Source organism: Rhagoletis zephyria, unplaced genomic scaffold (genome assembly GCF_001687245.7).
Source record: "Rhagoletis zephyria isolate East Lansing unplaced genomic scaffold, Rhagoletis_zephyria_1.1 Rzeph_scaffold_00158, whole genome shotgun sequence".
Classification (NCBI taxonomy): Eukaryota; Metazoa; Arthropoda; class Insecta; order Diptera; family Tephritidae; genus Rhagoletis; species Rhagoletis zephyria.
This window is the reverse complement of record NW_016157242.1, coordinates 139,104-153,689: the sequence shown is the minus strand read 5'-3', so window position 1 is coordinate 153,689 and position 14,586 is coordinate 139,104. Positions and strand designations below refer to the sequence as shown.

Here is a 14,586-nt window from a genome sequence, read left to right as displayed (position 1 = left end):
TAGCTCTTGTAAGAGGACTTTGGCTTGAATCATTATTGGCGAGAGCCATCCTGCGGGGTCGAAAAGTTTTGCGACCGAAGAGAGAATTTGTCTCTTGGTGCTCGCTGACGAGGCTGAGATGGATTCAATGGTGTAAGAGAAGGAGTCAGTAATGGCATTCCATTGAATCCCGAGGGTTTTAGTGGTACTTGCTTTTTCGAATTCGAGAAAGTTGCTATCAAGCAAGTCCTCCTTTTATATGTCTTTGAGCAAATCAGGATGGTTCGCCGTGATCTTTTTTAAGGGAAAGCCAGCGGAGTTTAGAGCTTGAATGACTTGGGAGAGAGATTTAGTTGCTGAGATGAGGTCATGACCTCCTGAAAGTATGTCGTTTCGGTTTTTAGTATTGGCACCGCCAAGGGATATGTTATTTTTACATCATCGGAGAGTTGGTGAAGAGTGCGTATTGCAAGAAATGGTGCGCAATTTACACCGAATTTCACGGTTCTTAACCTGTAGTCTCGAATGGGGCTGCTTGGAGATGATCTAAATAACGGGTGATTTTTTTGAGGTTAGGATTTTCATGCATTAGTATTTGACAGATCACGTGGGATTTCAGACATGGTGTCAAAGAGAAAGATGNTACAATTCTCTGGTAATTCTGGTGGTCTTTATGTAAAAGTATCTGACGATACATTTTTTCTACATCGCCATTGAACACAAACTGATACGTGTGCCCTTTGAGGATTAATAGCATCAGATCGGGTTGAAGTGTTGGTCCGGTTGGGGAAAACATCATTAAGAGAGAGTCCGGGACTTGATCTCCGTGATGCATTAAATACGACACGTACCTTGGTGGTTCTTTTCTCGGGTTTGACAACCGCGTGGTGGGGAGATAGAAGGAATAATATTTTCCTTCTGAGGATTTTTCGTAGGAAGTTGTTTCTTCCATATGATTTAGGGTGCGATATTCCCCTAAGACATTATCATACAGGGGTTTTAGGTCGCCTTTTTTTTGAAGACTTCTCCCCATACCGAAAAATTGCTGGAGAGCTGTGGTGCGAGATTGACCTAGGGTGATTTCATTTGGGAAGCTTTGCTTGAATGGGAGCCGGACTATGTAGGGACCTTCAGGTGTACGCGATGTAGTTGACAGGTATAACTCTTCACATAGCTTATCTTCAGGATTCGTCAGATTGGGGGTCGGAACTTCCTCTACCTCCCAGAACTTTCGCAGTTGAGATTCCAGAAGTTGATTTGAGTTTTGTTCCACTTGAGTGGAGAAAGACACCACTTTATTAGGCATTTGACCGCTCAAAATCCAGCCAAAAATCGTCTTTTGTGCTAACAGATTTTTTGAGATATGCTCAATACCTTCAAGCATGATTTGTGGGGTGAGATCGCTGCCTATCACTAGGTCGATTTGAGATGGGGAGTGACAAATGGGGTCTGCCAGCTGAATGGGAGACCACTCCCCGCGTTGTTCGCGAGTTGGCTGGAATCTTGGGAGTATTTTGGTCAATTGAGGTAGCACAATTGCTTGAGCGGTGACTTTCGTAGTGAAGTCGGAGGATACTAAGACCAGAGAGCAGATTCTGTTCGAGGTCTGAACTACTGTCCCACCCATGCCGGAGATCTCAAAGTTCGAGCTTTGACATGGTAGTCTCAGTTTGTTTTGGGCCGTAGAAGAAATGAAGCTCCGTTCTGAGCCCTGATCGATGAGAGCTCGGAGTTTAAAGAGTTCTCCTTTCTGTTCTACTGAGACTATGGCTGTAGTGAGAAGGACTTTGCTCTCATTTTCAGAGTAGTACGATTGTACTCTGGTTCCATTAGAACTTGATGGTAAATTATCTTGTTCTTCCGTTTCTTGTGGGACTTACAGGTTGGGGTTCGGGGAATCAGTCATCGCTACCTGCGATGTAGTCCTTTGTTCTCGAGAGTCTTGCCTTTTTGGCGGAGGGGCTGTGCTATAGTTAAGCACTGAGTTGCGTTTTTCTCGACAATTGGAGCAGGTTTGAGTACTTGGACAATCTTTCAGATAATGTGACTGAGAGAGGCAGTTAAATCACATGTTGTTTTCTCTTACAAATTTTCTACGATCTTGAACCGACAACTTACGGAATCTCTGGCAGTTCCACAATGAGTGCGAGGAATCTCTACACTTGGGGCATTTATGCATCGTACGCTGTTCTGTCACATGCGATTGGATCTGTGAAGATGATTTATTATGGGACTGTTGAAAGTGTGAGGTTTTGAAAGGGGGCCTGTTGTGGGTTTGAGGGGTTCTAAATAACCTGGAGTTTTGGAGATTGGGTCTTGATTTGGCTGGGCGCCATTGATCAACTCTTTCGACCACCTCATATCGAGTGATTAGGAACTGGTTCATTTGGGACCAGTTCGGGAGGTCTTTCTTAGAGCTGAGAGATTGCTCCCACAGGGCCACTATGTTCTCAGGAAGTTTTGAGGTAACGAGGTAAATTATTTTGGGGTCCCAGCTCTCTGTGGAGACTTGTTGGGTGGCGAGAATTTGGAGACACTTATTCACTGATGATTGGAGTTTTTGAATATCTTCACTGTTCTCCACTTGAATAGCCTTTAAATTCATGAGAATACGTATTTGGTTGTCAACTAATACTCTTTTATTCTCATAGCGAGACCGTAAAGCTTCCCATGCCAGATCAAAATTGTCATCGCTCAGTGGGAATTGTTGCACTATTTGGCTGGCTTTGCCTTGAGTTTTGTACCGGAGATGGTACAATTTCTGGGCTTATGTGAGTTTTGGGTGGTTAATGTATACCGCCGTGAACACGTCACGAAAAGACGGCCATTGCTCATAACCCCACAAAATGTTTCCGTATCGCACGGCGGGACCTTTAAGCCGAAACTAGAGTTTTCTTGGGTTTGAGAAATACTGGCTTGCTATTGCTTGCTTGATTGAGAAGCAGCAGTTGATCACCAATCTGGGCTTTCGTATCTTCATACCTGTCTCAGTCTCTACTACTAAATCATATGCGCTCTGGACTCGATTCAAAAAATTATCAATGTTTTTGTCTTTAATTCTTAGTGCAGACTCAGTATTGTCTTGGATTTGCGTTGTACTGAATCGGATACAGTAATCCATTAAATTGTGTATCTCAAAGATGAGTTTTTAGGTCCTACGACTGACTGTTTGGGTTTCTTATTAGACCTTCCGCCTGAGCGCGTACCGCGCTGAGTTTCGGTGGAAATTCCTTGTTGCTTCTCATCACCACTCATTTTCGGGCTTTTTGCTTTATCGCTGCTATTGGGGAGGGGTAGCATTAAGTGAGAACTTTATTCGTATAATCTTCAGTTTCAGTAAACTACAGATTCGATTGTGATTATCGACTTTACTAATAGGTTGTTGGACCGAGAGAGAGGGGGGTACAGAGAGTTTGAGAGATGAGTGTAGCCTTCCGCGAATGGAAATGTCAGAAGTTTCGGAAAGATTTTGCCCTTTGGGTTAAATATTTCGATCGGCCGTCCGATATCCGCACCCTTCAACGTGAGAAGCCAATAATGCTTCGCGTTTTTAAAAAAATTGCGCTACTTCAATAATCGATTTTCACCGCCCCGCACTGCACTGTGTACATATATGTATATGCAATATTATTTATTTATGGGAGGGCTTATTTTGCACCACTGTATTTATGTATATATGTATGTGTGGGATAAATTTTCAAGTAAATGGCAGCTGAAATTCGTAGCTTATATGAGCTTATTTACTTTTAATTTTGAGGGAATTTGATTTTAATATATAGGAGGAATATGGGGAAATCACTGTATTTTATACATATACATATACACATATACATTTGTATGGTGCGTGCCAACGATGTGGAGGATTATTTATTTAAATTAGCAGTGGACTGTATGTACGAGGTTCTGCTTTGACATACCTATGTACTCTAATGTAATGTAAGAATAATTATGTGTGTACCGCACTAATGGTCTGTATGTAAATATGTACATATACAATTGTGAAAGAGTGTATGTGTGCATAGCTTCTAGTACTTGAGATTCGGTTAGTATGTATACTAATAGTGTTCTCAAAGGGAAACTTGCCAAGTAATTATTTAATTGTATTTTATATTGATATTTGGGTGGTTCACAAGGTGTCGTACTTGTCGTATTGTTGTATGTTGTAAAGTTTTTAACGGCTAAATAAATGTTTAGAGGATTTCAAATCACCACCAACAATTTTTTAATTGTGTGAAATTCCATAATACAACTTTTATGTTAGCTTGCGAATTCCTTAAACATACAACAGTACGACAGTATACAACACCTTGTGAACCCCCTAATTGTAACTTTGTACCGGTAATTGAGTCTTCTGCGTGAAGCAGATTCACATTTATTTCTGTGGGACTGGATTTTATCTCAATTTTCCGAGCGGGAGTTCGCATAAATATGCACTGCGTGTACATATCTACGTACATATACACAGTAGTTAGTTATTCTTTTACTTTTGCGAAGCAGAAGGAAAGAATAAGTAACCACGAGTGCTGTGTATGTATGTATGTTTTATATAGGTATTATATAGTGGCTAATCGCGAACCGTTTACTTTTTTGCGGGAAATTAATATACATGATTGTATTGAAATTTTCTTTCTGTAACGGGATGAGAGCACCGTTTTGTTAAAATTTTCTTTGAAATATCGAAAAATGATTTTTATGCGATTTTCTAGCTTTTACTTGTAGAAGTCTTTAATGTGTGAAATGGGTTAGTAAGCAATTCAGCAATTCTTACTTACGGTTTAATTGGGATACTTTTTTTTTGTGTGGTCCCACGGTGCTGGCTCTTAATGGGCGAAGAAGGACCAGTGTTTAAGCCCCGGGGATCCTGGGATGCTGGGCGACGGTGGAGTTGATTGCGGTGGGCGGCAGCTACGCTGTGGTCAAACTTGCGGACACCGGATGCTGATTTTGTTCCGCGCTGAAATCGCTAATAGCGCGTCAAGCAGGCTCTTTCCGACCGATGAAAGGTGAAATGAAACACACTCGGTACTTAACTAATGCGAGGGTTTATTCAATTTATAAAGATGCGTAGGTAGATATACAAAAGCGAGGCTTGTGGCGGATTAGCTAAAAAATGCGCGCGAACGATTGTGGGTTTTGCAAAAATCTGCCCGAAAAACTTTTTACAAACGTCAATTTTTTTCTATCTTCCTACACTGTCATTCTTAGTCTGTCTTATCGATCTTGACATTGCCAGCTGCCTTTCTTAGGTCTGTTTCTGTAAAATTCAATTCAATTCTAAAATTAAGGGTGTTCGATTATAATTCAATTCAATTACAACTTTTCTGATTACATTTCATTACAATTCAATATGATTTTACTTTAAACATGAGAAATGCGGCAATACAATGACAGTGAATTCAAATACATGATGATAAATAAGTATAAATACATGTAAAATGCAATGTGACTCGTTGGGCTATACTCGTTTAGCCACAAGTCCTCAGCTTTATCCCTGAGGCGAAGAAGGAGAGCAGCCGAGGCTGCCTTGGAGTGGTGCAGATTAATTTGTAAGATCTGCACCATCCTCAGAATCGGCTATGTGCATTGCTTCTAGCGCCCTCCGCTCGGCGGCGGCAATGACTGTGATGTCATTGTGATCCTTCTCCAGTTCGGTTCCCAGACACCGACTGTAGACCGACCTTACGTAGGCAGATACTGAGCCCGTGCCGCTCTCAGTATCCGTCGCGGTATCGGATACACTCGTTGGTGGGTCCACAGGTCCACTCATGGTGTTTCCTGTGTACCCCGCACTGCCTGCCACCGATGTCGACTCTGGAGCCGCAGGTCCGCTCGAGGCGTTGCCTGTTTTGTTGGCCCCTAACTCGGGAAGGATGTCTGAAGAAGCGGGTCCGCTCGAAACCCGTCTCCTCCCCTTGCTTATCCGCTCTCTGGTGGGTTTTTACTGTGATGACAAAGCCATCAAAACACTGATTCCCCTTGATCTCGCCAACTCGGACTATCCTCCAATCGCTGGTGGGCAGTCCTTCCTTGCCCAGTCGGATAAACTCGAGTATCTCCTCCGGTTTTGACGGCTCAGTTGGGACTCAGGCGCGCGGCCTGTAAGCGGCAAGTCTGCCCCGGGCCAAAGCTGTCCAACCGTGGAGATAGCTTCCTTATAGAGCCGGACCGCGCGCTCATCGACGCACGCTACAAGTTTAACTCGCCCTTGATGCCATCCGCCAACCCGGACGATTGGTGCAGGGCCGGGGTACTTCTGAAGTATCCCTTTATATACCCTGCATAAACCCATCAGGACGGACTTCCAATTGTCCGTGATACTGTGGCAGCCCGGATGACCCTTGTCTAACACCTCCAGCATAAGGTGCTCTTTGGCGGCTTCACTGAACGGCTTCGTGTTGGGTACGGCCATGGATAGACGGTTAGAGGGGGAGGAAGCCCTATGCCTCTTGGAACCAGTCGAGGTGTCGTCCTGAGATCGCTCTCTTGGAGGGAAGGTCCTTCCTTAGGTCTTCCCGAGCTGGTGGTTTGTCCTTCCCGCCTTTGCCGGAGGATCGCTTGTCGCTGGCGGCGAAGAATCCCATGGCCCACTTGAGAGAGGCTTTTTGCTCCTCTGTCAGTTGGCCATGAGGGATGACCCCCAGTCTTTGAATGACCTTAGGGGCTGTCCTTCGGTCACCCTGGGCCCTGACGGAAGGCGAAATTCTGTTTGCTGCAATGGAGCAGCCGGGCGCAGATCGAGATCATTTGCCCCGGTCGTCGAGGATTTACTCGCGGGAGTGGTCCTCTGCAAGTGGAGGACTTGTGCTCAACCACTTCACCTTGCGATTTCAGTGTACCCTGGATGGACATGGGGGAGGGGGCCTTATGCAGCTTTTCCGCCGGCTTCGATCTTCCTTCATGGGCTATAGAGTCACCGGCATCCCTGGAGGCTTGCTTTCCCTCTGAGGGTTTAGCAATCCTTCCAGCTTCTGCGGAAGCCCGAAGCTGCTAATATATATATAATTCCGAGATATTTGATTTAGCATATTTAATAGCATATTTTGCTGATTTATCGAGCTTTTTATAGCGCATAATTTCAGGTTTTTCTGGCATATTTTTGCTAACCCTGGTTATCATTGACATCATAAAACTGTATCTATTTCATGATATCCACCAAAATATTTCATCTCAACTTGCGGTTAATCGTGAGATAGACTGCGTTGAAAATGTATTTAAAAACGTCTTTTTTTACAGAAAAAATTAAATTGCAAAGTTTCCGTCCAGAAATGGCCTCACATAATAGAAATAGTTGTTTATTTTTAATATTGTTATTGAGCTTTTTACCACGATTAGGCTTTGTTAAGTTTTTCATTTTTCCTAATAAAGATAAACGTGGTACAAATCTCAACAACAATAGGCGTGTTTTTTGTACACGCATACGTATATGCACTTAAAACTTGTATAGAGCTAAGCGTAAGCGTAAGTTTTTTTTATTACACGGTGAGCGTTGATGTATATGAGCCATTCTTTTTTAAGTCTCCGATTCGCTTTAAATTTTTTTTGTGGGTTTTATACATGACGTAAGCTAACACGTGTTCGAGGAATTTTTTCCTTTTTTTCTTCGGAGATATGATCTGTCAAACTTTGCATTTTGTCGTGATTTTGACTAATCATGTAGTTCTTGAAATCGTTATATGTCGGGTTCTGCTGATCGTAGAGACTTTAACTTCACGTCACTTTTTCAAAAATTCCAGGCATACATATTTAAACTATTTTTAACGCAATTTTATGAAAATTTCTTAATACAGTTGCCATGAAAATTGGAATAACTCAGCTTCTTTCCAACACATATTTTTTTCCAAGGTATCATTGAAAAGGTAAGCACTCCTCCGGCAAATCAGCTGCACTTGATAGTAGGAGGTAGAATAACGAAATAGATTAGAAACTGAGTCCGATCGATTAATCGACATCGGCGTCGGCTAGTATCGGCCAAAAGAATTGGCATCGGCATCGGCCGTTTTTGGCCGATTCTTAGCCGATTATTTTTACTTTTTTCGCACTTCGTTCCATGTTATTTATTTTTTACTTTTTAATTCCTTTAACTCTTAAAATATTAATGCATCTGAGTCCTCCTGTCATAAGTGTGTTCTCATGTTTCGATTTTATGATGTACAGTGGCGAGAATGTAAATAGGGAAGACACATTTAGCAAGTTTTGGCTATTTTTCTTTGTTTAAAAAATGTTAATTATTTTCTTTATGAAAACATAGCTTACTATCTAAACAAATCCCTGTAAATCAAAATTTCAAACTTTGCAGAACATTTATAAAATTTCGACAAATTTTAACAAATGTTTATCAAAGATTGAAACTGCTGAATTAGATTTTATAGAACTCTTTTGAGTATACAGTTTTTTTTTTTAATTTTAGTATAATAAAGGTCTTATCGTTGATTTTTGGCAGTTTGTTGTTCACGCATCTTCGATACAAAGTATGTACGAAATTTTTTTTTATGGAGAAAATCAGCAACACCTTCCACAAAAAAGTTGCCAAAAATTGCACTTCGTATAACAAAATTGAATGGACTGCATATTCGGAATGCTTCTGGAAAATCTAATTAAAAAGTTGTCGAATTTTGCTAATTTTTGTACAAAGTTTGAAATTTTTGCTTACATGGTTTTTGTTAGATAACGAGCTACACTTTCATAAAAAAGTAATAAACATTAAAAAAACGAAAGGGAGGTAGCCAAAGAATGCTAAAATGTTTCTTCCGTATTTATATTTTCGTCACTGTATGTATTGTTACGATTATCTTTGAATTAATCGCTGAACTCCTGAATCTTTCGGGTTCTTTTCACTGGATTGTTAAATTATTTACGTTGCAGCAATACTTTCATCATTATTTTAAAATCTACGGTTACTGTTTGTTAACAAATTGTATTGAAAACACAGACAGAAGCTGCATATTTTTACTACTATGAGTACAACTAGGAAATGTAATTTCGAATGAACTATTTATTTTACATTGAATAAGAAAAAAACAATGGAACAAAGTATTGTAATGATATGTATAAGCGATATATAACTTTTAAAACATATTTATGTATGTACACAAAGATGTGAATATATTCTTGGATGATTATTGTTTTAGTATAAAATAAATAAATAAAAATATTCAGGTAGTTTTTTTTTAAGGAATCGGCATTGGCATCGGTATCGGCCGATTGTTTGCCTCCGGCCGATTAATCGGCATCGGCATCGGACAAAAATCAGGAACCAGTCAGACTCTATTAGAAACAAGAATTAACGGGGTGGGCATAGCTCAGTGGTTAGCGCTTCTGACTTTGCGCATCGATGATGCGGGTTCAATCGCTGCTGAAGTTATAACTTCTACCGCTTAGACTTTTTTGCTTTTTCCATTTTTCCTTAAAAAACATAATCGTGGTACAAAGCTCAATAATAATATTGAAACTTCTTTAGATTTGTTGGTAAATTTATCCATTCCCATGTCATAAGTTGGAATTATATCAAAGCCTAAAATATAATTATATGAAATAAGTGCATTCTAATTTAACTTGGCGGACAAATTTAAGAGGTTTTAGAACAAGGATATGATAGAAGACTATTGTTGGACAATAATGCTTTAAACCAGTCATGCCCAGCGCAGGGCACTTGCATATGGAATTCTGCCAGCGCAGGGCACTTGCTTATGGAGTTCTGCCGACGTTGGGCATGACTGCTTTAAACAAACCCAGCGAAATACAAAAAAGTATGTAGTTAAAAGCACCCACATTGCTGACTATTCGTGTTAAAATCGCGCAGTATTCTTATTTATTTTTAAATTTGTTCACTAGTATTAAATCTTTCACCCTGTTCATCTCTCTTGTAGTAGGGGATTTACTCGAGCGTCATTTTGTCCTATTGGATTTTGAAGATTATACGATGGGAAGAAAAAAAGGTCCTGGGATGTTTTTCCTTCCAGCGGTGGGTGAAGGATCTACAGGCTTCCAAAAATGTAAAAAAAAAAAACAGTTACATGGATTTACTCGAGCGCGTCAGATATTGATAGTGACAGATGTGGCGCAAGCTCGTGGCATCTTCTTGAAGATGCAAAAAAAATCGCCATTTGGATTTACTCGAGCGCGTCAAATTTTCATACAGAAGGCCCATCTCGATGGTGCTGTTCCATAATCTGACTATCTGGGGGGTTTTCTTAATCTGACGGTTTAAAATAATAATTTCGTTTCTGAGATGCACAGTCAACCAAACATATATTATTTTATCGGTGCAACTAACATCATACATTAAGTCCGGTTCGACTTGCTCGTCAATTTCTTCTACATTTTTCCCATCTGTAACAAGAAGTAATTGACAATATTTTTTACATTTTAAATTAAAAGTGTGTTATTATAGAATTTACAAGGTATTATACCTGAATCTCCTAGAATAGTCCAAACAAAAATTTGATCCACAAAACACACAAAAACCATTTCCACACACAAAATTTAGTTAGTAAAATTTCAAAGGTTATACTTCATGTAACACCACGAGTGCTTTGATCGCGCATGATTGCGTGCTACTATACTAAGATACAATATACAGAGTCACAAAGAAAGGAGCGGAGTTACAATTTTTTTCATGTATAAGTAAACATAAATGCGTGTTTTTCTTACATACAAATTCTTATGTTTAGGGATTTTAGCTAAGATAGAGTAAAATTCCCATACATAAGTTAAAAAAAGTAATTTTTAACTGATATTTGTTGAGCTAAAAGTTACATCATGTGCTACTAAGTTTTCTCAATATAATTTTATTCTAATACTCCTTCGATTTACGATTATTTCAATCCTAATTAAAACTATTTTTAAACTGGGATTAAAGTAATCGTAATCGTAGACGTACTTAATTACATATATCTAATTTCATCGGCCAGCTGAAATTTAGATAAAGGTTTTGATTCGCAAATGCACATACTTATGTACATATACAGCGGAGCAACACACGAGCCTTTAGCGAGAGTTTGTTTGGGCTGATTCTCACATTTCACTCGCTACTGGTATCATTTGCGAACATTTGGTCCGCTGGGAATACTTACAGTCATATGATTATGACAAATAATATGATCGGAAAACAGCAAATAAATCCAAAAATAACAAATTTCGTAGAAAATCTGTAGTAGTTTTAAAAAATAAACTACTGACTATTTTCGTTACTCCGGCATGTAGAAATCGTCCTATCCTTCAGCTGTTTGCTTCATAATAACAAAAAAAAATAATTGACCGCGGCCGATAATGTCAAGGTAACGTTCTTTTTTACAAGCTTGCGTCACGCTCAAATCGTCAGATTATTGAAATGCACACTTTCCAGCATGTAATTAACACACCATTTCTTAATCTGACGCGCGAGTAAATCCACCTATCATTTTTTTTACTATTACGATCAGCTGTCCTATGCGCGCGGCTCTACACAGATGGCTTAGATTTGGCAGAGGTACTCAACAGGATGCAGGATGTAAATCCCCGAATCCCCTCTTGGGCTCCCCTACTATTATGTTGAATTTCGAGAGACATATACTTGCATTGGAAAACATTTTAATTAGTGTTGGGAAAGATCGAGTACTTTTGAGGATCGAGCTCTTTAGTATCGATAGTTTTAAGGATCGGGTATTTTTGAGAGTACTGAGTACTTTCTTTAAATATATGTACACATGTTCGTAATGCTTAGTGCAGAAATCTCATAAGGTGGCAGAACTTTCTTCAGATTAAAACATTAATCCCAAATTACCCCAGATGAATGGCTTACTTTACTGGGTACAAGTCTTGTACTTGAAAACTACTGAAACTTCCAACTGAGTAGAATCGTTTCAGAATACCAGTAAATATAAATAAATCTCAGTCCTTTTAAATATCTATTCGTCACTTAATTTTAATCAATCCTGATTGCATGTATCAAAGTGAAGATTGGAACAGAGTTTTTTAAGTACTGAGAACTTTCGATATATTTTAAGTTCTGAGTACTTTTGAGTTCTTTTGTGAGCACTGAGTACTTTCGAGTTATTTTAAGTTCCGAGTATTTTCGAGATCTTTTGTGAGTACTGAGTACTTTTGAGTACTGATACCAACGGGTTAATACCTAGTTTTCTTCAAATTAGTGTACTCTGTTGTCCATATTTCATTCTCACAATAATTTGAAGGGTAAAATTTCGTGAATTACAATATTAAAATAACCTTTTTCTTATCAAGCATATGCAAACCTTTTTTAAATCAGCTTTGAGCCTATCATATCACTTAATTGTTTGTGATTCTACATACGTGTGTAAAGAATGCACACAAGAATGTTAAACGCTGTTTTTTAATAAAATTTTAGAAAAACTAAATTTAATTTATAACAATTTTTATAAAGTTTTACTCAAAAGTCTTACGTATAAGAAAATTTTAAGTTGTGGACTTTCTATAAAACTAGATTTAAAAATTCGGAAATACATCCAATTGATGGGGTAGTAAGCTTAAAAATTTTGTAGTAAAATTCTCTGTAGCATGGGGTGGCTAACTTTTTTTTGCCCTAACACTAGATTCTAATTGTACATTGGAAAAGTTTTATCTCATTCTTGGTGGTTAAGGTTGATCAAAAATTGTTGAGTAGTGTTATTTACAATAGGTTAATTTAAAAACAGTACTAGTAAGTACCTTTAGTTAGAGCGTGCAAGAAAAAAAGAGTAAAATTGAGAGGAAGAGAAAATTATCAGTAAAAGTTATTGAAAGCAAAGGTAGTAAAAACTTGCAACTTACGCCATTTTGACACTTTCTGGTGGCTAAGTTTTGGCGCGCAATTTTGTTTTTGATCGGGAATATTTTTCTCGTCATAAGAATCAAAAAATATACATTAGATTTGCATTGAATCGGTGAGTTCGACAACCGTTCAAGTCCAAAATCAGTTTTTTGTTGTTGAGATCAAAAATAGTACAATTCACAGACATGTTACACTTACATCAACGTAAAAGGGGCGAATATTCTTGAATTTTGACCAAGTTGCATAGATAATTGTGTTAAATGAAAATCCATTTTTTATTTGAAATTTCACTATTTCCCTTGTAATAATTTTAGTTGCAAAATATCCGGGTACTGTCGTTCACCCCGGTGGACGAGCGTCTAGCCACAATCCGCATCAAAGCGATATTCTTCAACATCTCGCTCATCTGCGCCCATGCCCCGACGGAGGAGAAGGATGAGGCATCCAAGGATCTCTTCTATGAGCGCCTGAAGCGCACGTACGAGCGCTGCCCCCGTCATGATATCAAAATCGTGNGAAGGGATCTTTGGAACCACCGTCGGAAAATTCAGCCTCCACGACGAAACGTCCGACAACGGATTGAGGTTGATCGACTTCGCCGGGGCCCGAAACATGGTAGTATGCAGTACTAGGTTCAAGCATAAAAAGATCCATCAAGCTACCTGGCTGTCTCCGGATCGAAAAACGAGAAACCAAATCGATCATGTTNGACGAAACGTCCGACAACGGATTGAGGCTGATCGACTTCGCCGGGGCCCGAAACATGGTAGTATGCAGTACTAGGTTCAAGCATAAAAAGATCCATCAAGCTACGTGGCTGTCTCCGGATCGAAAAACGAGAAACCAAATCGATCATGTTGTGATAGACGGAATGAAACCTAAAAATATGCAATGAATACTCACTTACTGAGCCCNTAAAAAAATTAGGCAATCGTAAAAAATCACCATCTCATTCGAAAACCAGAAACCAGATTTCGAGGAAAATGAACATTAAAACTATTTTTTTATTTTTTTTTATTACTTTTGCAAGTTGAGCGCATCTTGTGTTTATAGAACTTTATATTAAACAAGTAATTTCAAATTACGGGAAGACCCTTGAGGTACCATCTTTCCGATAAAAAAAAAAGAATTATTGAAATCGGTTCACGTGGTCCAAAGTTATGCGTTAGCATACTATTCCGACGAATTGATAACCTACCCCCTTTTTCGAAGTCGGTTACAAATGTTTGAGTTTTTTGCTAATTTTATGTAAATAAATTCACTTTATGAAACTTCAAAAAATTTATTTATTTATTACATACTGTACATAAAACTTGCATAAATGTACTTTAATGATCATTTTATCTGAAGCGAATTTTCAGAAGTATAAACCCCTCCCAAAATATATTCCTGCGCCCCTGCGAGCAGTGGTACCACATTTCCCGCTCATTAAGTACCGCCGCCGAAGAAGTAGTCGGATTTCAGCGAGCCCGAAAGAACAACTGGTAGGATGAGGAGTGTCAGGAAGCTGCAGAGAAAAAAGATGCCGCCTACAGGGCCACGCTGCGATCGGGCGCAACGCGAGCTATGTGGGACCGCTATAGGGATCCGAAAAGGGAAGCGAGACGTATTTGCCGCCATAAGAAGAGAGAGGCCGAAATACGTGAGTGCGAAGAGCTTGAAATGCTGGCCGACAGGAAGAATGCCCGAAAATTTTACCAGAGAATTTAGGCGACTTACGGAAGGTTTCAAGACCAGGGCGTACTCCTGTAAGAACAATAATGGCGACCTAGTAACCGATGTCCAGAGCCTACTTAAATTATGGAGGGACTACTTTTCCGCCCTACTAAATGGTAGCAGCG

General features: G+C 39.4%; 2 protein-coding genes across 4 annotated transcripts in view; one reads left to right on the top strand and one right to left on the bottom strand.

Moving 5' to 3' along the window:
- LOC108354668 (probable phospholipid-transporting ATPase VD) overlaps positions 1 to 14,586 on the top strand; it is a 361,569-nt gene that overhangs the window by 246,500 nt on the left and 100,483 nt on the right. The gene's annotated exons all lie outside the window — the stretch shown is intronic.
- On the bottom strand, positions 238 to 2,668 carry LOC108354690 (uncharacterized). The gene is made up of 2 exons (XM_017605872.1): positions 623 to 2,668; positions 238 to 530 (listed from the first exon to the last, which is right to left on the bottom strand). The coding sequence occupies exons 1-2, from the start codon at positions 1,604 to 1,606 to the stop codon at positions 300 to 302; spliced, it is 1,215 nt and encodes a 404-aa protein (XP_017461361.1). The 5' UTR covers positions 1,607 to 2,668; the 3' UTR covers positions 238 to 299.

What these genes read in the sequence shown, in the direction of transcription:
- LOC108354690 (XM_017605872.1), bottom strand. Translation starts at nt 1,606, where the DNA reads ATGGGTGGGACAGTAGTTCAGACCTCGAACAGAATCTGCTCTCTGGTC.